Source organism: Theobroma cacao, chromosome 5 (genome assembly GCF_000208745.1).
Source record: "Theobroma cacao cultivar B97-61/B2 chromosome 5, Criollo_cocoa_genome_V2, whole genome shotgun sequence".
Classification (NCBI taxonomy): domain Eukaryota; kingdom Viridiplantae; phylum Streptophyta; class Magnoliopsida; order Malvales; family Malvaceae; genus Theobroma; species Theobroma cacao.
The window spans coordinates 35,202,153-35,226,113 of NC_030854.1; the positions used below are offsets into that span (position 1 = coordinate 35,202,153).

The 23,961-nt window shown below is 34.7% G+C and overlaps 5 protein-coding genes across 5 annotated transcripts; 3 read left to right on the forward strand and 2 right to left on the reverse strand.

Annotated features, from left to right (window-relative positions):
• LOC18599960 (aquaporin SIP1-1) lies at positions 1–2,787 on the reverse strand. The gene is made up of 3 exons (XM_007030171.2): positions 2,273–2,787; positions 1,156–1,428; positions 1–315 (listed from the first exon to the last, which is right to left on the reverse strand). Exons 1-3 carry the CDS (start codon positions 2,567–2,569, stop codon positions 166–168), a joined length of 720 nt encoding a protein of 239 aa, XP_007030233.1. The 5' UTR covers positions 2,570–2,787; the 3' UTR covers positions 1–165.
• LOC18599961 (syntaxin-related protein KNOLLE) lies at positions 6,812–8,450 on the forward strand. The gene is made up of 2 exons (XM_007030172.2): positions 6,812–6,964; positions 7,259–8,450. Exon 2 carries the CDS (start codon positions 7,288–7,290, stop codon positions 8,227–8,229), a length of 942 nt encoding a protein of 313 aa, XP_007030234.1. The 5' UTR covers positions 6,812–6,964; positions 7,259–7,287; the 3' UTR covers positions 8,230–8,450.
• Positions 8,625–13,499, reverse strand: LOC18599962 (violaxanthin de-epoxidase, chloroplastic). The gene is made up of 6 exons (XM_007030173.2): positions 13,312–13,499; positions 12,097–12,413; positions 11,808–11,980; positions 11,142–11,238; positions 10,640–11,031; positions 8,625–9,377 (listed from the first exon to the last, which is right to left on the reverse strand). The coding sequence occupies exons 2-6, from the start codon at positions 12,382–12,384 to the stop codon at positions 8,864–8,866; spliced, it is 1,464 nt and encodes a 487-aa protein (XP_007030235.2). The 5' UTR covers positions 12,385–12,413; positions 13,312–13,499; the 3' UTR covers positions 8,625–8,863.
• LOC18599963 (serine/threonine-protein kinase CDG1) lies at positions 13,339–17,671 on the forward strand. The gene is made up of 8 exons (XM_018121064.1): positions 13,339–13,465; positions 14,822–15,397; positions 15,486–15,509; positions 15,796–16,257; positions 16,564–16,679; positions 16,904–17,164; positions 17,254–17,454; positions 17,586–17,671. Exons 1-8 carry the CDS (start codon positions 13,339–13,341, stop codon positions 17,652–17,654), a joined length of 1,836 nt encoding a protein of 611 aa, XP_017976553.1. The 3' UTR covers positions 17,655–17,671.
• Positions 19,675–22,565, forward strand: LOC18599964 (calmodulin-binding receptor-like cytoplasmic kinase 1). Its single transcript, XM_018121065.1, has 7 exons — positions 19,675–20,314; positions 20,425–20,448; positions 20,583–21,038; positions 21,173–21,288; positions 21,382–21,642; positions 21,723–21,923; positions 22,007–22,565. The coding sequence occupies exons 1-7, from the start codon at positions 19,675–19,677 to the stop codon at positions 22,073–22,075; spliced, it is 1,767 nt and encodes a 588-aa protein (XP_017976554.1). The 3' UTR covers positions 22,076–22,565.

Consider the following 23,961-nt stretch of genomic DNA (forward strand, 5'->3'; position numbering starts at 1 on the left):
AAGGCGGAAAAAGGTGCCACGCAGCAAGAATGTTTCATTCATATTATCCACAAATGATGGAGAAATTAATAGTTGACTAGAAAATTTGAAAAACGAACTGCTTATTACATAAACATTGAGCTTATCTATTGTTGTTGATGGCAACACGAACTTTATAAAGTCACCTTAGGCCTTCTTCACCTTCACCGGTGACGGAGGGAAGAAAAGTCGGAAGACCCAGGCAGCTAATATAGCTCCAATGAATGGACAGATCCAATAAACATAAAACTGATCCCATGTGTTGTGCCAGCTGTTCACATATGCCCAACCAAAGGCCTGCAAGATGATTCACGATTAGTAACGCAATTCTTAGGCTTTAAGTAACGTCCTTACCGGTCAAAACTGGTAACTTTTTCAAAAAGAAAAGTAGGAAATCAAAAGTTACGAACTTATGAACTTTTAAGGAGTGAATTAAAAAGAAAAGAAGTACATACTTACTAAGATATATAATTACATAGAGAATAACTTTATTGAATAGAAGGTGTAATCAGGAATCAAGGAAAACATTGCAATAAGAAAGAAACAGAAAAAGGTCAACAAAAAGAATTAAACATTAAAGGAAGAAACAAAAAGAGTTCTTGCTTCACTCTTCACTAAGCTACTTGCTTCTATGGAAATAGACCAGAACATGCAATTGCATCGAATAGACTGGCATGCATTAATCCTAATGATCAAAAAAGCATATTAACAATTGCAATTGCTATATACTTAAGCCAAATATCAATGTTACAAGGACCTTAAATCACTATGACCAGAAAATAGCAGAAACTAAGTCTACATACACACCAGGACAGTCCAATACCAACAAATATTACAAAAGCATCACAAAAAGAGGGAGAAGCAGGCTACAATCATATTCCAAATCAAAGAAGCAGTAACAAGCAAGCCAGACATAACCCAAATCAGGAGTGTAGTTAAACAACTGCATATACTTCAGGTGCTTCAAAAAGGAATAAACTCTTAAGTAGCAATTTATTTACACTACATAAAGGAAACAATGAGACAAAAAAGTATAAAAACCTTAGTATTATCACGGCACTACTTGGCTTTGACAAAATTCAAAACCGAACAACATACGGAAGTAGAATAGGTAAAGAGAAAGTACCAGCGACTTACATTGGCAGGATTCATGGAAGGTCCGGTGTAAGAGGTACCGGCCAGAACTAATGCTACAGTCGCAATGGCAAGCAACCATGCCTTGAACATTTCACTGTGTGGACCTCTAAGAATGATTAGAAGAACAGCAAAGGTAATTAGAAAAGTCAACACCCCCTCAGCAATGGCTCCAGTGTGTGTATCTACTTGCAAAGATGGTCCCCCTATCATGTGCTTGTACTGTTCCGGTATCACCTCCATGATTGCCAGGGCACCGCCCACGGCACCAGCTGCCTGCCAGTGAGACATTTTATTTTTGGTAATGTATCATAACATAAAATTATTGTTCAGTATGTTTTTCAACAGCTTAAGATGCCATTATTCTCCCCTGCTAAAGGGGAAAAACAAGGCAAAAATTTTAACATAATTCCTTCTTTGCAGTGCATCATTCTGTTCAGAAACCACCTTTGTGGTACAAATGGGCAGTCTAAATTTGCGTTGTTTATTTGGACTTTCAATTCTTTTTTTCCTGGCACACTCAAATTTCCTTTAATGAGGGGGAACAAACCTTTAAGAGAAAAGGAAATAGACAGGGAAACATCTCACATTTACAGCTTTGTAGAGCAATAAAGTTTAAAAGGCACTTGAAAATGCAAATGAAAAAACAAAACAAAAGTGGAAGAAAAAAAGAAGAAAAGGAATGTTAAACCCATGTGAGCAAAAGGCACACACACAAAAAAAGGCTATCAACAAAATAATAAAAATACCGAATATTTGAAAGTAAAACAAAGAAAATCGATTGAACTAGTAAATTACTGTGGTGTCAGGTAAGGCAAATCGTTGGAATAAACCTATTTTTTTAAAAGCATATTCGACATGACCAGCAAAGAACAAAAATGACTACAGAATCAATCAACTAAGTAATACCTATCAAACGCTTAAAAGATAAAGAAGATTAAACCCAAACAAAATAAAAAGAATCATATGATTTGATCCAAAAGTTTTAAAAAAAATGAAAACATGTAAGTAAAAAGAAAAAAAAAAGAACAGAAGAATCCAGGTCGAATAAAATAGAATTCCATCAGAAAACCAAAACCCCACATAGAAAAACACAAAAAGATGACAAATTGATTTTTACCTGAGCTGGGAACCGGAGCGCCATGGAGATAAGGCTATCGTCACCGACCCCGGCGGCGTAGAAGGAGGCTGTACCAGTGGGATTAAAGCTAGCCCCACCAAGATATCCACCGATAATATTAAAGATGAAAACGAAAACGAAAATGATGACAGTGGTGATAACAATAGGAGCCCACGTTACGGTTTGGACACCAATGGCAGTGGCTATCAAGGAAGTTAGTAAACCGAACGTCGATGCAAAAAAAACCCACATGAAAGTAATCAACATGTCCCAGATTGCCATCTTTATCGGACCCATGGTGAAGAATTTGTATTTGCTCTGCTGGGTTCTTTTCTGAGAATTTTGTAGCCACAAGCAGATAGAAGGAGGAAGGGGATTGGGCCGTGCTACAAAAGAATGATTGATGTGTTGTTTTACCTTTTTTCGTTTCTGCGGAGGGGAGAAGTAGAGTTGAGATAGGATTGGGATTTTTTTGGCCAATGCCGGCAGATGTCTCCAAATCTTTCGCAGTTGCTAGTAAAGTAGTTTTCTTTTCTATTCTTTTCTTCTAAACTTTTACTGCCCTCCAGCCCATACCTGGTGAGTCAGCTCAGTATTTGTCTTTATCCTAATTAATTATCCATTTTCTAGATCTCACTTAAGCCCAAATGCTTTCCAGTTATTTGATTAATAATAGTAATAATAATTAAAACTAATTCAAATACAACTCAAAACAATCTCAACAAATATTTTTGCCAACAAGCTCTTTTGTTTTTGCTAAATATTTTTCAAACTTTAATTACGTTATTAAGAGATAATTCTGTTAAATATTTTAAATTTCATGTTTCAACTACCTTCTTGAAATTTAAATTTAAGATTAAAACTTTATGTTTTGATCATCCAAAGGTTTTGAAATTATTGAAATTTTTTGAATACATGAAGGTGTTTTATATGATTATCATACATTCATTTAATAATCATATTAATTTATTTGTAGGGTGTAAAATTTGCAAAATGTACAAGCAAAAAATGATTTAATTTTTTTTAGATACTACTTTATTTTCCCTTATCTGTTTCCTATGTAATCATTTTGAGATTAAATAATTGTCCACTTTCACAGTCTCAAGCTAAATTCATATATTAATTAATATGATTTACAACCTTTATATATTATAACATATATATATATAATTAATAAGATTTTATATGGAGTTTTATATCAGAAGAGCTTCTTTTAGTAATGGTCCTCGGTAAGCATACATAAGAATGATTGAAGGAAGGATACACCTTAATTTTGATATATTTAAACTCGCATTCTATTAAAATTTAGTTACTCATATCTTATTTAAACTTTAGTAAAAATCAAAACTTAATCATTAAATCCGATTATTAATACTCACAAAAAATTCTAACCCAAACCTTAAGTCAAAATAAAAAATATAAAATCAATTTTTATGTATATTATTCATAAAGATTACTAATTAAAAGTAAATTAAAGTTTAATCATATTTAAAATAATTAATCAATTTCCATAAATATTACAAACAAAAAATAAATTTTAATATTAAAAATTATTATTTCAAAATTGGATTGTGAGTACCCTATATAACCACTATGGGTAGTAGTTGTAATATCTAAATTTTATCCAAACCCAATTATAAAATACCTTAATCTTATTTAATCAAATCTTATAATGCAAGATATATAATTATAAAGTACTCATTGCACTCGAGCATTTGACTCATTAGTTTGTACATTATTTCTCTGTTTAAAGAGTAAGGTTCGAATTCCCTCTCCTAATTATAAAAAAAATATAAAATACTCATTATCATCCCTAAACATACATTAAATGCATCTATAAATAAGGTATTTTTTATAGTGCCGTTTATAAGGTAATGGATTGTTCATTTTGAAAAAGAAAAAGGTAATAAATAATTATATTAAAAAACTTTTTTTCTTTTATATTTAAAAAAAACAGACAAATCATAGATTTTCATTTTATCCATAGGATTTAGGCAACTTAAAACTGAGATATGGGATAGTTGCAAAATCTTTTATTTTATCCTTCTCCAAATTAAAGGATTTGTTTTAGGATTCATTTTCTCAATAGAAATCATTAAATTAAAATAATGCCTCGTAATAATATTTATCATAAATATTAAGAGTGATATTAACCCCAAAATGAGAATAATTGTGAAACATTATCCCCAAATTCTTTTCCCGCTTTCAATTTAAAATCATGTCCAGAGTACACGGTATACCTGACAACACAATCTTAATAATCTTATATAACTTTAACAAAACCTAAAAATATAAAATCGATTAATTCGGTCGATTTTAATTTTGATTTTTTTTTCAATTAACTGAACTTTAAATTACCAAAAAATATGCAATTTGTGGAAATTAAACCTACAACCTCTTAACAATACCGAACACTCTACCACCTAAGTTAAGACAATTTGTTTTATTTGAATTGCTACTTTAAACCCTTTAAAATTAATTAAACATCAATTATTACATTACAATTAATCACTCATAATCAGAAATCGTGTAAAGTCTAATCAAAATATTATATGAAATCTATATTAATTAATAGGTGATGTACTCTTATATAATATTTTATTGTAATTGAATAATTACAAATTTGTAAAAAAAATGCCCTTGATTGGTTTTCATAATTGAGCAGCATAGTCCAATCATATACTTACAAATGAATTGGATCAAATAATCACACTCCATTTATATGTTGCCTGGATTCGAAGTTTACAGACTGTTTTTTCATTTGTGATAATAAGAGATAATTTAAACTATTACTTGATTTTGACACCCACTATATGGATATGTTTTCATTATTTTTTATAATAAAGTTTTAAAAGGAAAATACCGAAATTGATTAGATTTATTTTATATGAATTTCGTCATATTTATATATATTATTTTTAAAATTAAATAATATAACTTGAAGGAACGAATTAAAACACATTCATCAATCACCTCCTACTTTAATTTTTATTCAAAATATTTACCATACAAAATAATTAAAGAGTTTTTACTTATTTAAAAGTTGAATTTTATCTTTTTTTTGAATAAATAATAATTAAACAGTTTAATGGTAAATTAAAAGTTTGAATCATAATTGGATTTATTGCGTGATTGACTTTTTTCGAAAAATATAAATATTAGATATGATTTAAAAGAAAATGAGGATAAAATTAAAAAAACTTCCTCAAAATATTTTATAAAGATACTCTGGTCTATCTTATTTCAAAATGTTGTTTTTATCCTTGATTGCTAATACCGTTAGTCTTAGTCAACAGTTTAAAAAAGTAAACCTAATATTACATTAATGTTTTAAGATATAAATATCTTTTATATTATTTTTTTAATTTAAACATATTTTCTTTTGAAAAAAAACTACTAATCGATCCTTTTAAAATTATAATAAAAAAATAAAAATTATAATTAATATAGTGTGATAATTTTTAAAATTGATAAAAAGTAAAATTATCTTTTAAATATTGTCAGGTTATTAAACTAACGAAAATATTAACAGTGAATTATAAAAAATATTCTTTTAAGGTGGACTGTTCATTTTGAAAACTAATAGACTTATATAAAATTATGACTAAAAGTTAAGTGTCATGGTTCACAAATTCGTCCACATGCAGAGGTCCATTAGCTGTTGCCTTGGCAGCCAAACAAAGTATTCTAAGGCAACTAGAATACTTTTCAAAAATAAAGTTTTCCTTGTTAATTACTTATTCATCTAGGAGGTATAATTTTAAGACTTTACTTTTTTTTGTACTCTAATTTAGGTTAGATATTTTTATATTTACTTTTACTTACTCATCAAGTTTAGATTAAGTAGGTTATTATAAATAGCACCATTTGGAGTTATTGTAAGACAATCAAATCAAATTTGTCGAATCAAGTAATTTACTTTGTATTTAAATATTTATTTATTCGCTCCAATCTCTTTCTTCATATTTGCTTACTTTACGTTTTTATGCCGATCATCAATAAACCTTGTTTAGGCTTGCTTAATTTTACGAACATGAGATTACAGTCCTGCTCGAAACTTGGTTAAAATTTCAAACTTGTGATAAAAGGGTGAGCCTAAAATTTTTTTGAATTTGTAAATAAATTAAAAAAATAAATATATATTTATTTAAAAATATTTAATTATTAAATAAACTCGAACATGAAATTAAAAAACTCTACCAACATCTTTTTTCAATAAGTCCAAACAAAGTTTATTGAATAGCTAATCATCCATTCCTCCTTTTCCCATTGTGTTTTTTTATCAAGCCAAACGGACCTCACCCGGCCCGATAAAAAAGATCATTTTCCTCGGATCTGAGGACGTGGGTCCAACATTTGCTTAGACGGTCACCAAAAATCAACAAATTATAAATTTGCCCCAATTTTAAAACGGAAAAATAAAAAATTGAAACAACGGGCATCCAAATTATAGCCGTTGGGACATTGGAGCTCAGAGCTGTAACGGCTATTTTTTTTTTCTTTTCTTTCCTGAGAGATTTTTCCCTTCCATTTAAGTACTGTCTCCAAGCTCTCAATCAAATTCAAACACCTGAGATCTGAGATTTCTTTCCAATTTTTCATAGTCAAAGTCTCATTAATCAAATTCTTTCCATATATCTTTCCCTTTAGAGCCTGCTAATACTAAGAAGCTAGCAGCTGCAACATTTCAGGGTATGGAAACACCTATTTCATCAGTTCAATTTTGTTTTTGTTAGATTCTGTAGAAGAGATGCTGACCCTTTTTTTTTTGGGTTCATTTTGAGAAAACCCATTTCATCAAATTGCAAAAATTTATGCTCTTCTCTGATGAATTAGGGTTCATTTGTAGTGAATACATGATTAAAGATTCTTAGATGCAGCGCTCATGTGACATTTTTAACTGCAAAGGAAATCTAATTCCCTTCCCCTTTGAGTTCAATTTCATGTATTTATCTGATTGTTTTTCTCCTTTGGTTGGTTTTTTAGGCCTGAAGGAAAATTCCAAGAGAGCAAAGATGAATGATCTGATGACCAAGTCCTTTATGAGCTATGTAGACCTCAAGAAAGAGGCAATGAAAGATCTTGAAGCTGGACCTGACTATGATCTAGAAATGTCCTCCACAGCAAACACCATGGACCAAAACCTTGGCCTATTCCTTGAAGAAGCTGAGAAAGTGAAGCAAGAGATGGCAGTAATCCGCGAACTCTTAGGCAAGCTCCAAGAATCCAATGAAGAAAGCAAGTCACTCCACAAACAGGAGTCCTTGAAGGCTTTGCGGAACAAAATCAACAATGACATTGTCACCGTGCAAAAGAAGGCCAGGACCATCAAGTCACAGCTTGAAGAAATGGACCGTGCCAATGCAGCTAATAAGCGCCTTTCAGGGTGCAAGGAAGGCACCCTTGCTTACAGGACTAGGATTGCTGTCACCAATGGCTTGCGCAATAAGTTGAAGGAGCTCATGATGGATTTTCAAGGTTTGAGGCAGAAGATGATGACAGAGTACAAGGAAACTGTGGGGCGAAGGTATTATACAGTGACTGGAGAGAACCCTGATGAGGAAATCATTGAGAAGATCATTTCTGATGGTAATGGGGGCGAAGAGTTCTTAACGCGTGCAATACAAGAGCATGGTCGAGGGAAGGTGTTAGAGACGGTGGTTGAGATTCAGGACAGGCATGACGCTGCTCAAGAGATTGAGAAGAGTTTATTGGAGCTGCACCAGGTGTTTTTGGACATGGCGGTTATGGTGGAGGCACAAGGGGAGCAAATGGATGATATTGAGCACCATGTGATGAATGCAAGCCATTATGTGAAGGATGGATCCAAAGAGCTCAACACAGCAAAGCAGTACCAGAGGAGCAGCAGGAAGTGGATGTGTATTGGGATCATTCTTCTGTTGCTGATCGTTCTTGTGATTATCATTCCAATTGCCACTAGCTTTAGCAGTTCCTGAATTGGATGTTGTTACAGAGGATTTAATGTCCAGTTATTCCTTCTGGTTTCTTTTCACTTTGAAAAATGTAAGATCTGGAGTTTGCACAAGTTGGCTGTCCTTATGTTTGGGACTGGCTAGATGGAGTGTTGAGATATTTTTTTTTTTCTCATTCTTTTATTGTTGAGATTCTTAAAATTCAATGTGCAATGGAAGTCTACCAAAGTTAATAGCTGTTGCAATTGCGTTCCTCAATTTCAAATCTTCTTTGCTTTTATCTTTTTGTTGCAGAATTTGAGGATGGTTAAAGCATAACAAATTTCATTTAAAAAATAAATCCCCTACCCCCAAAAGGGGAAAACAAAAGGGAATTTCTAGCTGACAGATTCAGTTCTTGGTATCCTCTCAAGTCACTATGAAAAAATATCCCCTCCTAGTTTTTGCATATATCTGAAAATAAAAGATAAAAGGAAAACACGACATACAACGTAAAGAGGACTTTACATTACATCTGCAGCCGAAAAAGAAGTGATTGTTGAAATAGAAAAGCTGAAAGAAATATTCTGTTCAACTCGACCAGCATCCATGTGAATTATTGCGAAATAAGCTTTACAGTTTCCCAAAAATTGTAATCTAACTGTTGAACTTGTGAAACCTATCTCAGTTTCCTAAGTGGTAGTGCTTCACTGAAGAGTTTCTCTACCTCGCTTGCTTCCATTTTTAACTCGTTCAACAGACCCATCTCTTCTTTACTTAGCCCTCTTAAGAAGTTTTCTTCATCTTGTTGTAGCTCTTTGAAACCTTCTGCCAACTTCTGGAACAAGGTCATCTCAGTCTTCTCAACCCTCTTTACCTCCTTCTCTACCTCCCCTTCTATCTCTTTGACTTCCCTTATGAGGGTCTGCTCCCCTTCCTCTACTTTCTTTTCAAGTCTTTCTACAAGGGGAGGCTCTGGCCCACAAGTATTATCTGTTCTGATAAATTTGTTGAAGTCTCGCCCTACGTTTTTAGCTGCCTTTTCAAGTTCAGGTACAATGCTTTCAGGCAAAACGTCACTTCTTGTGTAGACAACAGCACCGCCATATCCATCCCATGCATCATTCCTACCCTGGTAATATACAAATATATAATCATCCTGTTTGTTCTCTATTTTGGATGATATAATATACCTGCATATTGAATTTAAATGGTGAGTTCAGAAGCAATGTTGTTATGAAAAAAGCTAAATCAACTGTGAGCAAACCACAGTGCATAGAGGGCTGTTACCACAGCCAGAGGTGCTCAAGATATTTCAATCTGTATTGATATACTTTTATGTGACTGAAGAGCCAATTGACACAAGGTTTTACTGTTAATGAAGCTATGAAAGGCTAAGATTCTAAAGTGGATTGGCTCCTTTGCAAGTTATTACTTGTAGTAAAAGCACAATGCTAATATTATGCACATAAGCTTTACATACAAAGAATCAGGTAAGCCCCATAAATGCTGCCATAAGCACTCAACTATATGTACAAAAAACAGCAGAAATCCTCTACTAGAAAGCATGAAACCTGCATCTCGTGCTGCATCTGTCTCTTAAGGGGCAAACATAAGGACATAGTGACCAAATTAAACTGCTAAGCTGATAATTTGTCTCATCTATCCTGCCTTTGTTAACACTGACCTTTCTTGCTGTCATCAAATTTGTCCTCCAATCATTTTTTCTATATACTTTAATCCAGAAAATATGATTTGAACATCTTGCTTTATCATTTTTGTTTTCTTCAAAGTAAAATATTGATGTCCCCTAGCAATTCAGAAAAAACAAGCTAGCAGACACATTATGCCATTTTTTCTAATGAAAAATATTTTGCCATCTGATAACATCAGATTATAACTTTAAGCATGTGTTTCACATCCTCTTTATTTAGCAACAATATAGAAAAGGGCAAGGAGACTTTTGCAAATACATGATGCTTGCGGTTCATAGTTCCAGTTTTCCTTTGAGTATCAATATTGTGAAAGTTAGTCCTCAATTCATCTGACACTGCTTATTGTTCCCAAAAGGAAAAGAAATCCTTCAATAAAATTTCACAGTCAAGTTAGTATTTAATCTTTTAATCTTGCAATCAACTTCTCCCTTGGTGTCATCCAATAGTGTCAGAGGCATCAAATGGGTAGACATAAATGTGAAATATTTTCTGGTATCAAAACAAGAAACATTGACCCACATGAGCATGAATGCGATACCAGTCCAAATCAAGCATTTGTGCTTAATATTTGATTCAAATATTATCCTCATATATGACTGCATAACTATATTTGGGATATGCTTAACTAGTGGATGTTAGTAGTTACAAGCCAGGAGGTCAAGCTTTGTGCCCTTTAAGAAAATTTTGATTACTAGTTTAGGATATGGCACTAACTTAAACGGTAGAGGTACGGACTTTACCAGTCATCTTGGTAGTGAAGGTACTCATTGTCATGATTGTAAAGAATCCCAGGGTAGTTTGGATCTTGCACAAATCTCTGCAAAGTAGATCGAGTGAAAAAGCCACCATCTGGTGTTCCTATTCTCCAAGACAAATTCCCCACGAGTTTGCCAGCTTCTGTATGAAATTCGTGTAATTGACAGTCAAAAGTGTCAAAGGTAGGATTTAAGCCACTACTTATGAACCATTTCCCGCTGAAATCAGCAATATTGAAGTTTTTGACAAGAACAGCAGGGCTGGGGACAGGAAATTCCCCTATATCAGATTTCTGAGGTACACACTTCTTGCGTGAGACAGCACACTCGTTGAATTCATCTACAACACTGTTTTCAAAGAGGTCCCCACATTTAATCTGCAATAGTGTGGACACAAAGAAGTCCTTAAAGCATAATATATATGCCTTAGGAATAAAATGCTGCATCGTGAGCCATGAATGATTTGCAAGAAATATACAGAACTAACCTGGCATTCAGTCTCATCTGGCCGATCATTGCAGGTCTGGAGGCAAGCAATATTTGCAGCACATGATGGGTTGGCAATGCACTTAGCAAGTTCTATCCTGATAAGAATAATATCACGTGTCAAGTCAGATGAGAGACAACTTCTATTTTTAAAGACTTAGAATTGGAGTCTACAGAAATCAGGTATGTAGGAGGTCACCATGAAGCAGAAAGCAGATATGAAGAAAAAATTGGATTCTGTTGTACGGTTCTATAAGGTTAGATAATGAACAGCAGATAATGAACATTGGGAGTTACACTCACTGCGGGTGGTTTAAGGTTAGATCTCCTTACTAATCAGTGGTTTGCACACTCTATTGTTTGGTTGGATAGATTACAATCACAATACAATGGAAGTAAAAGTGTGGGGAACCATATCAGATGAACTGGAGCAACAGCCAACCAATAGAAAGAGAAGAAACAAAAATAAAGGAACTAAGAAAAATAACTTAGACTTCTGAAAACAATTGATGCAATAAAGACAATATCTAAGCTATTCCTTTCCAATGCTTTTGACAGGGTAGAAATAAGTACATCGGAAACACTATTAGCAGGACTTTAGTGCAGTTAACTGTAAGACACCGACTACCTAAATTTGAAAACAGTTTCACTTAGTTTGATTTAATACCTGCACTCCTTCAATAAGCAAGTGCATGTTTTTAGAGCATCAACAGCACTAGCTGATGGAATCACCAAGTATGCACATGCAAGCAGTCCAACTACTTTCACAATTTTTGACTGGCTCCATTCTTTTAAGACATTTGATATGGTTGGCACCAGAAATGCAAATGCCTCTTCTGCCTTAAAGATGACACAAAAGGGAAAAGGAAGAAGAAGATTAAAAGTAGAAAAATATGAATATTAACATGACAAAGAATGTTGTTAACTACTAAGAAACTCTGCATAACCAATACTACCTTAGGTCTTCTTCTATTGCAGCTACAGGATGAGAAATTCCTATCTTTCCTTCTTGACAGCTGATTTGAACATCTTAAATCTGATGCAGAATAATTCGGATTTGACTTATTTAACTGGGAGTATCTTGCCTTTCTGCCACTGGATTGAATTTTCACTAGCATTATGCCATGAAAATGTGCTACTTGCCTCCTGTGAAATCTTTCATTACTAGTAAGACCTGATGTTCTACATGGAACTTGGACACTTTTATCATGGGAAAAACATAATGAACGTGCAGCTTGTGCCATATTTCAGTATCTCAACTCCCACATACAACCTGGTTATGACAAAAGAATCAGTATGTTGTACTTCTGATAATTTGAGCAGTAATCAAAGAAATAGTTCTTTCTTTCAGTAGACATGTAGAATCCAACTTTTCATCTATGAAGATGCCTGATTGATCCAAATAGTCCAAATAATTTTTTCATCATATCTATTATTACTTGCAGCTATAAGCCTCACGGATTAACGAATTTCCAAATTAAATCATGGCATGGATGTAGCAATTGGAAGAGATGAAATAATATGAGTTTTCTGTACAATATACCACTGAGATGCACTTTAAGCAACCAACTGTTTTTACTAAAGCATACAAAAGCATCTGAAAAGCACTTCCAATTCCAGCAATAATTTCTTTTTGAGCATTTAAAAGGAACAATCATCCACTAACACTTGTTCACAACAACCACACTAGACTCACTCTGCTAACTCCACTGGATCACAAAAAGGAATGAACACAAGGAGCAAAACAGTCAAAAGAAAAGCACACAATTGCCTAATTTACCGTATTTGAAACAAATAATCAACTAAGAAATCTGAACCCACTTTCCTACCAAACAAATTCCATAAGAAAATTGAGGAAGCACTAATCCATTTCAAGGTATGAACCACATATAACAACAAAGGAAGAGCAAAACTGTAAAAAGAAAGGGTAACCCAACTGCTAGCACTTTCAAAAGTCAATTATCCAGCTTCTACCAAGCAATGACCTCATACAATTCAGCAAGAACCATTGCAGCATTTTACAACTAGAAAATGATAATACTTTTACAATGCACATAAAGATTTTTACAGTTAATTAATCCACAGCTATATATACAACAACAAAAATAAAAATACAAATACAAATAAAAAAAAGGTGACTTTGTTGAAGAGAAAGAGAGAAGAGAACTGACCTTAATCAATTGGAGCAGAAAAAAGAAATGGTGGGTTCTGGTTATTTTAATGTTAGTTATGGTTATAAGAAAGAGATGCAGGGGATGCTGCTAACTAAACAGAAGGAGGAAAAGAGCGGCAACAAGCCAACAGCATGTGCGAGCAAGTTCGTCTGTAAGTGAACTTAGGATAAGACAACGTGTGGAAACTAGACCTTTTACGTATCCTACGTTTCGCCATATATATCTTTGCTTTTCTTGCTTTTCCTCCTTAAATAAAAAACCTAACACCCATTTCACCAAAACAAATTCTAATTTGCTAAATGTTTTAATGTGTTATAACCCAAAATATTTATATTGACTAATACATGGTTCATTAATCGAAAAAATTAGATTCGAATTCTTAGTTTTACAGATAAATAAAAAAAGTCGAATCATTCAAAATTAAATATTTTAATCTCAATCATCAAGAAAAAATAATATCAAAAAGTTTGGCTTGCATCATTTCTTAATGCAATCTAAGTTACAGAAAAAGATCATTAACCATTTTCTATTAGTTTGTCACTTTTGCTTTTCGATTGTAATTCCAAAATCGAATGATGGGACCGCTTACTATGCTAAATGTACAAGGTGGCGATTAGATCCATGCTCTTAAGTCTTTCAGTATAATCTTTGGAATATCTAAAAAGCTAATTAACCTGGTCTTGAAAACCATGCAAATTCATGGGAGCAAAGGTATGGACATGCTTTTAACATGCCTCGACATCTTCAAAGTTGTAGAGTAAATGCTGAAGGGACTAGACGTTGAGAAAAGGATTTGGGTCCTTTTCTCAAAAGACAAATTTTCCTGTTATTTTTTAACACCAAATGAATCGGGTCCTAAAACCCTATAAATTCATGAAAACCCTTGACCGTTTCAACGATCTTATCCTGTTTTTAATCGATAGTCACTAGGGAACCATGGTCTATAAATATATTTTTGGTTGGATTGTGGTTTCCCATGAAAGTATCTTCAGTTTAATTTCTCACCATCACATTACCGAATATATCCATTTGTTCATCCTCATGCAACAATCTTTCTAGGGATAAGTACGTGTTACAAGAAAGGAACATGAGAACCCTTTATTCTTGGTTGAAACTTGCATTATTTTGCTTTGGCTGCTTCTTCATCTATGCCTTCTCTTTTGGTTCTCCTTCTCCAGATGATCCATCAGGTTCCTTTTTCTTTCTTTTTCTAGATGTATGCATTAGCATTGAAATTGCAAGAATTCAACATTCAAGTTTATTATAATGGTTGTTCTACAAAATAGGTACACTAGTAGACCCTACCAAGTTTTTTCTCTCAATGCATAAAGCGGAACTCGAATGCTTTCCATGCATAGCGCACATGTATCAGCGCTCTTCACAAAATATTCAACAACTTTTGATAGATGCATTATAGTGACATGAGAATTAAAATGCTTAGCAGTTTAAATTCAGCATAGTATGTGGAAGCGGTTTGTCATTTTACCTTGGCCTTGACAAGTTCCAGTGGTTGCAGCCTGTCTGTTAAACTTTACTTCATACCCTTACCAACCAAGTGGTGACTGCATTGGCGACAACAAGAAGATCAAGTTCTGGGGCAGTATCTCTTCAACTCTCTGCTGCCGAAATGCCCTCACCGCCTTCGCCGAGGCCCTTGCAGTGCAAGCACATAGGACAAATGGTGACATCTTTATCAAACAAGGCGCATGGAGAAAATGTGATGGTCATTTTCTTAGTCAAGAATCAGTGTCCATACATTCCTGTGGCTTTGATGACTTTTACTACGGCAGTAGCCAATGCTCAAGTCTATCTCTGACAAAGATTCAGAATGAGCCATCATACCAAGACGCATTAAAGGCTTGCACAAATCTTGGTTCCTCATTCGACGATTCATGCAAAATATGCACTGATACAATGGGAAATGCAGTTGAGAACCAATTGGAACTGCTGCAAATGAAAAAAAATCATACTGAAAGAGCAATATGTGGATTAGCAGTTGTTATTTCAGTTGCAGCTGCAAAAGTTGATAATTACTCTTTCGTTGCTGATTTGTTCAGCTGTATGTCTTCTTTAGACGATTTAGGTAAGAATCAGAAATCGGGTAGTATTTCTTCTCCCCGCTCTTTAAACTTTTTTTTACTGACCGCAAACTGTTCTGTTTTCCCTAACAGATTTTGGCTACATCAAACTCAAATGTAAGTTTTAACCACTTTTCTCCCATTTATTTTTGAGTACACATAGAGGCCTATTAGGCCTGACATAGTGGGAGACAACCCTTTTCCATTCCATAAACCCCATTCTCTCTTCGGAGGTTTGAACATCTAACAGTTTTAATATACCTGTAGAGACTCTACTTTTCTCTATTTAGTTCTACTGATATGCATTTGTTTTTGACATATTAATCAAACTGAAACATATGACTTTGTTACTCTCTTTATTTAGTCTTTACAACCTGTAATACTCACAGAAATGATATGTCAGATGCCCTGGCAAGAGCACTAGTCGCGGTTGTTATGGTGATCATCATACTAATGCTGATGCTTATTCTGGTAAAATACGTGATCATGAAGAAGAGGAAGAGCAAGATCAAGAGACAACTTCCTAAACCTATTAAATCAAAAGAGTCTAATAGGTGTTCCGGCCTCTACAGTTTCTCCAAAGCTGAGATTGAGAATGCAATAAGTTGTAACAGAAAAAGAAAGAGTCTAGGCAAAGGAAGCGCTGGTGAAGTTTTTGAAGGCATTCTTCCCAGTGGGCAGGTTGTGGCCGTCAAGCACATAAACAAAAGGAATTCCCCTGATTCTTTTAAACGGGAAGTTGCAGGTCTCTCGAGGATACGACATCCAAACCTTGTTTCTATGCTCGGTTGCTGCATTGAAGATGATGAGCAGTATCTGGTGTTGGAATATTGCCCTGCCGGGAATCTTGCTCAGCATCTCCTAAGTAATCTTGCTTGATCATTAGTTGTTGTACACTTTTGGTTAGAATCATTCTTTTACCTCTCAGAAGCGTGAAAACCCATGTTTGCAAGAAGATCACTAGTGGTTAATTGCCTTAGACTATTGTTAAAGTGCCATTTCTATGTCTCAGATGGCTAGGATTGCGCTCCTGACACATGGTGAGCCTCACCATACTAGGGAAAAGGATGCGCGCAGCCCTAAACATTTAGGGTGCAGCTTGCAGAAATAGCTCCTTTTTTACCTTCTTCTCTTATTGTCTTGAAAAACAACTTATTTTATCCATGTTCAGGAAACGACAGTGGCTTGACATGGGAAAAACGAGTTAAGATCCTAAGGGACTGTGCTTTTGCATTGAGGTATCTCCACCATTATATGGATGGATGCATTGTTCACAGAGATATTAAGGTACAATGACTCTTGAACCATTCATGAACCTATGAAAGAGCGAATAGATGTGCTAGTAGAAAATTTCTTGTTGTAATTTTGGCAAACCATATACTTCATTTAATATCATGACAAAGAACACACATCAAAAATAGATTATTTAAATTAGAGATTAAAGCAATTGAATGTCTGTATATAAACTCCATTCTTGTTTAATCTTCCAATGCTGCATATTTGCTTCACAGCTCACTAACATTCTCTTGACTGAGGATTTTGAGCCCAAGCTCTCTGATTTTGGGCTGGCTAAGATGCTGGGAATAGAAGAGAGCCAAGTGTTTACAGATGTTAGAGGAACCATAGGCTACATGGATCCAGAATACATGACCAATGCCAAGCTAACCTGTGCCAGTGACATTTACAGCTTTGGTATTGTGGCTTTGCAGCTTCTGTCAGGACAAAAGGTCTTTGAATTGGATCTTGATGCCAGTGATCAACTCACAAGAAAAGTACTCATCAGCCGTTGCCCTTTCTATTTTCTAATTATTCAGAGTTGACCAAAAAGAATTTATTACTAACTGATGTCGATTCTGTGTAGGCAAAAGATGTGAGCATGGGAAAACGTCCATCAAAAGATTTTGAAGATCCCAGGCTAAAGGGTAATCTCAACAGGGTGGACTTTGAATCCATCTTGCAAATTGCAGTCCTTTGTATTGCTAAATCAAGTACAGGCCGGCCAACCATTGATATTGTCTTTGAAGAGATGGAAAGGGCTTGGCAAAACACTTTGGCTGACATGGTTTGGTTACTATCACATCTAAGGGCCACTCTTTTTTTTTTTTTTTTTTTTTTTTTTTTTTAATTTTGAAATTTGTACATAATTGTATCTTGCATAGAGGCTTGAAATGTTCTGTTTTCCATTATATGCAGGGAGCAAAGAATGGAGTACATTCATCAGAAACACCCACCTCCGCATCTTTGGATATGATATCAGCTTGACATATCAGCTTTGAGGATCGAGTTGGATTTGCATTAGATTTTGCCTTGAAAACTCAAAGGGGAAAAGAAAAAAAATAAAAAGATGTAAGTAGTAAGGGGGAACATAAATGATATTAATATGGAAATTAATGTTGTTAACTACTACACAACTCTACATAAAAGAGAGAGAGAGAGAGAGAGAGAGAGAGAGAGAGAGAGAGAGAGAGAGAGAGACCCAGACCACCTTCAATTGTCTCTGCGCTATTTGAACGTGTTAACCCTGATGTCCAATCATTTCTACTGAATTAAATTAACTAGGAATGCCTTAACTTTCTGCATCTAGGTTGAATTATGATCAATCTCTAATACTTCTATCAAGTAAAAACATTTCAAACTGCCAAAAATGTGCCATATCCCAACGTCTTGACATTGAAATGCAGCCTGGGATGATTGTCACGGGGATCAGTTTGTTTTCTGTTTATGGAACTTAAAATTTGAGCAATCAATTCAGGAAGGACTCAAACATTAATAGCACATTGGGTTCGTTATGCTAGATTCTTATTGATACCTCCATTTGTTGATATCAAAGAAAGTAAGTCAGATAAACAAACGTTAAACTGTCAAAAAAAGAAACAGAGAGAACATCCAATTGCCTCATTACCATCTTTGAAACAAATGAATCTAGCAAGTGCAGGAAGAAGTACATGATTTCAAGATTATGCAACATAAACAAAATTAGAGAGACTGGTGGGGTTTATGAAATGTGAGACGGCTAGATTCCATTATATAGTCTAAGATCATACGTATCAGAAAAAAGAAAAAATACGAAATCGGATCCTTTTCTTTTACCAGGAAATTCTTAAATCTTTATATTTAATTGTTAGATATATGATAAAAAAATGTTTTAATATGTACAAGTGTTTGCATTTATACATTTTCTGAATTTGATTCTCAGCATAAGCAATTCAAACCAAAACCATATATATATATTTATATATATCTAACCTGAAGTGATACACAATGATCCCTTTAACTAACAAGCCTTTAATTCGCAAACGCCAAATTTTTGCTGCAATCTTTGAAACATCAGGTTTAATGAATGAGGGATTAATACTTTACTACACTATGTAAAATCATGTTGACTATGGACCCTTGTTTTTTGGATTTCAAGAAGTTGATAATAAAGTAGTACCATAACCGTCAGGTTGATCAATGGATGCGGCGATGTGATTTAAGATTCTATGATTGGATTCACTGTGTTGCATACATAAAAAATCTTCAAATGGGAGTGAATATCAAGGGATTGGATTCTCTGTGTTGCATACATAAAAATCTTCAAATGGGAGTGAATATCAAGGGAAATTTTGTTATCACTTCACCTTAAACCACAGCTGTCTTGTTATTTAAGTATGTTAAGAACGCCATTGTAGATATATGCTCAAAAAAATACTTATTGATGACAATATCTAGGCTGTTAAGTTAGCTGTAAGAACCCAGCTACCATACAAGAATATCCAGTTTTATAAACGATAGACACAAGGACAACAATTTCTATAAATAAACAGTTGGGTTTTCTCCAACGGAAAATTTCAGCTTTTCGCTTTCACGATTGTAAATATCTCTTTCTTCTTCATGGCGTAATCTTTATAGGGTCTGGCATAGCAGGAAAAGGACATGAAAACACTTGATCCTTGGCTGAAACCTGCTGCCTTCTGCATTAGCAGCTTCTTTTTTTATGCCTTTGTTTTTGGTTCTCCTTCGCCAGATGCTGCAGGTTCCTTTTTCTTTCTATTCTATTTAATCCATGTCCTTTTTGTTTCAAATGAATATTCACTTTTTCTTATAGTCCTGGATTTGAGCCTGTTGTGCACATTTTCTTTTACTCTGGAGCTATCTTTCACTCTAGCTTCTATATAACAGTTTAGGCCCACCTGAGTGCACCTTGTGATTGAATTAGACATTTTATACACATGGGTTTTATTTCTCAAACAAATATTAATTGAAGATAATGACAAATGTTTTACTAAGATGATTTGAGAGAATGAGAATTAAAGTGCTTTGCGTTTTGAATTCTGCATACTATGTGAAAGCCATTGTTTCTATCTTAGCTTTGACAAAGTCCCCTCTGGATGCAGACTGTGTTTTGGATTTCACTTCATACCCTTACCAACCAAGTGGCAACTGCATTCATGGAAACGGGAAGGTCAACTTATGGGGCAGTATTCCCTCAACTCTTTGCTGTCAAAACGCCCTCAATACCTTCTCTGAAGTTCTTGCAGTTCGCGCTAAGAAGATACAAGAGAGTAGCATCTTCATTGAACAAGATTCTTGGAGAAAATGTGATTCTCCTTTTTCAAGCCAAGAATCAGTTTCCATACATTCTTGTGGATTTGATCAATTCTACTTTGGCAGTAGCCAGTGCTCAAGCCTATCTTTATCACAAATTCAGCGCAACCCATTTTACCCACAAGCAGCAGACTTATGTTCTAACTTAAATTCGTCATTTGAGAATACCTGCAAAAATTGCACTGATGCCATAGCAATGGTAGTGGAGGATCTATTGCAGCTAATCCAAGGGCAACAAAATGATACTGAAAGAACAATATGTAATTTAGCAGTTGTTATTTCAGTTGCAGCTGCAAATGTTACTGATAGCTCTTTTGGTGCAAATTTGTTTAGCTGTATGTCTTCTTTAGATGATTTTGGTAAGGACCAGAACTTAAGTAGAACCTCTTCTGCCTTATGTTCAGGTTCCCTATCCTGACCTTGATCTCTCTTCTTTGCCTAACAGATTCAGACTACATCAAACTGAAAAGTAAGTTGAATTGCTTATCTCCATCTCTTGCTGCTGATTTGATTCTGTTTGAGGCATGTTACCATTGAAAAATTATTGTCTTTTCCATTTTTTTTTCTTTACAACCTCAAATGCTCACAGAAATCATTTATCAGGGCCCCTGGCAAATGCACTACTGGCTGTCTTTGTAGTGATCATTGTACTAATTCTGATCCTTGTCTTGGTAAAATTTGGGAACTTACGAAAGAGCCAGAGCCACAGAAAACTTCCTAAACCTATTCCATCCAAGGACATCACTACTTGGTCCGGTCTCTACCGGTTCTCCAAGGCTGAGATTGAGAATGCTATAAGTGTCAACTATAAAAGAAAAAGTTTAGGCAGAGGAAGTGCTGGTGAAGTTTATCAAGGCGTTCTGCCTAGTGGACAAGTTGTCGCCGTCAAGCAGATAAATAAAGGCAACTCCTCTGATTCTTTTACCAGGGAAGTTGCAGGTCTTTCCAGGATTCGACATCCAAACCTTGTTTCTCTGCTTGGTTGCTGTATTGAAGGTGACGAGCAGTATTTGGTCTTGGAATATTGTTCTGCAGGAAATCTTGCTCAGCATCTCCTAAGTAATTTTTCTGAGCCATTACATGTTGCTCACTTTTCAGTTCAGAGATGTGTCCTGGCCACCTGGGGCATGAAAATAGCACCCCTTATCTTCTATTCTAGTTGTTTTAAGGAGCATACTATGTTTCATTTGCAGGGAAAGACTGCGTCCTGCCATGGGAAAGAAGAGTTAAAATCCTAAGAGACTGTGCACTTGGGCTGAGGTATCTTCACAATTATATTGATGGATGCATTGTTCATAGAGATATCAAGGTAACATAGATCACATGCTATTGACCTTGTCTATAATTCTTAAAGTTAATTCTTGTTTAATTTTTTTTTTTCCAACTGAATGTTTGTCTATAGCTCACAAACATCCTCTTGACTGAAGAGCTGGAGCCCAAGCTCTCGGATTTTGGGTTGGCAAAGATGCTGGGAATGGAGGAGAGCAAAGTATTCACAGATGTTAGAGGAACTATAGGCTATATGGATCCAGAGTACATGAGCAACGCAAAGCTGACCTGTGCCAGTGATATCTACAGCTTTGGAATTGTTGCCTTGCAACTTCTGTCTGGACAGAAAGTTATTGAGCTGGATCTTGATGCCAGTGAACAACTGACACGAAAAGTACTTAGTTTTTCTCAATTCTTCAGATTTGATTAATAAAATGTAAAAACATTGTGTAACTAATTTGAGTTTTCCTGTAGGCAAAGGACGTGAGCATGGGAAAACGTCCATTAACAGATTTCGAAGACCCAAGGCTACATGGGAATCTCAATAGAACAGATTTTGAAGCCATCCTACAAATTGCAGTTCTCTGTGTTGCCAAATCAAGTAGAGGCAGGCCAACAATTGATGTTGTTTTTGATGAGATGGAGAAGGCTTGGAAAAACACAGTGGCTGACATGGTTTGATTACTTTTGCATTTACTGCTTATGTAAATTCTATCTGTTAAATGGAAGATAACTTCTCATGATTTCTTTGTCTGCAGGAAACAGGGAAGGAGATTGGTCCATCAGCAACACCCCAGTCCAGGTCCATGGAATTGATTTCAATTTAACGTATAAACTTCAGGTCAATGTTGGTTTTCAAGGGTATCGGATGCTTGTTTATATGTTGTTATATAAACGAGTAAAGGGTGGTGTTGAATACAAAATAAAGATCCAAATTAGGCATGCTAATTCATCACATACCTGTCGTGATCGAGGAGAGCCCTGTGATTGTTCTGCTTCACTCCTTGTGATCAAGCGCACATAGGGATTATCTGTCCAGAGAGGTAGTGAAGATCCAAAATCGCATTCAGAAAGAAGAAAGAGTTCTTTTCCTTAGTACGTAGAACTAAGGATTGTCAATTTTTGGTGAATATCTCAATGATGGAGGGGATTATATTGTTAGTTTACCTTTGTTTTCAAGCTAGTGTGGATCTCAAAGAGGCAGAAGTTATCACATCCTCTGGAATTATATCCTATGTGGGCTTCTTGAAATATATTGTATAAAGGCATTAAATTCTGTAATCCTTCTTCAAAAATATATGTACTTGTTTAGAAGTGTCTCACTGCTTAAGAAACCAAATCTATTCTTTGTTGCCTGAATGATCACAGATCTTTTAGTTCTAAGTTTCTGAGAAAGTACTTAAAAAGGAAAGTCTTTAAGTGCTTCAATGTTTTGTTTTGAAGATCCAATGTAGTTCAGTCTGGAACTAGAGATGATCAGAAGATTGATAGGATATTGCTACCTGATCGTGATGGACAGGAGGCAAAAGAAGATGATAGGGGTGAAACTGTTATATCTAAAATTATCAGCATTCTTCTACTCCAATTACAGCTTATCAAACTTGGAAAAGTATAAGATCTTCAATGAGTTAAGATTAGGAATAAAAAATTAGCTGAAACAAATCCAGCCCTCAACTCTAAATCAATACAGACATCTTTGAAAGGGAAGTCCTGAGGATGCTTTATAGTAAAAGAATCTTGGTCACTACAGCAGCTAGCACAAATATCAGCAACAAAATTGGTTCCTTGTGCAGTAGACTAACAGTGCAATTCTCCAAGCACATATTTAGATCAGAATCTTCAGTAGTATCAACGGTCTTTTTAGCACTCCTCAAACGAAAATTTCTTACTGTTAATCCGGAGGCTGATATCATTGATTTCATATAGTAGCAGTAAAGGAGTTGAGATGTTGATTACTCATTTGCATTTCCTCAAGTTTTACAATATTTTTGGCTGTCATGAAAACTTAATTATTGCTTGCTTATGGGTCTATGTAGATGGTTTATATGGTGTTTTCCAAATTGAATGTCCATAATCCAAAAGAAAATTTCTTTTAGAGAGAGACATTCTGCATATTTAATGTCTTATAATTCTCACAAACATTCCACATAGATGGTGCTGCCTGATAAGGAAGCCATTTGATTAATATAAGTTGTTTCCAAACAGATGGCAGTCTATTTTACAGTACCCTATTAATACTTAATAGCACATGGGAAGAAGGACATCAAAATGGAAAAGGAGAAAAAAAAAGGAAAAAAGAAAAAAGAATCTGTTTCTCTTCCCTCCAGAAAAGGTATCTGTCTTGCATCCTTGACATGGAACTTTGTCTTTCAATTTTGGATTTGTAAACAAATTGAGAAAGAAAAGGATAAAAATTGAGGAAAGGCTTAGGATAAGAATATCAACAAAACAGAGGCTAATAGAGTTATGTTTTCATTTAGGATATCTCGGCTTTTTAAAGCTCAAGTACAAGAGAGAAAAACCATAACTGAACAAGAAATTCAAACTAACAACTAATGCCACTAACAACATGTAAAGAAAGAAAACCAACAATAACTATATGCAAATTTAAAATCCTAAATAAGTATTCCTAATATGCAAGTTAATTCTAACACACCTCCTTGAGATTTAATTTGGTAGTACCTAAATTAGATCTCGTACACAAACTCTTAGT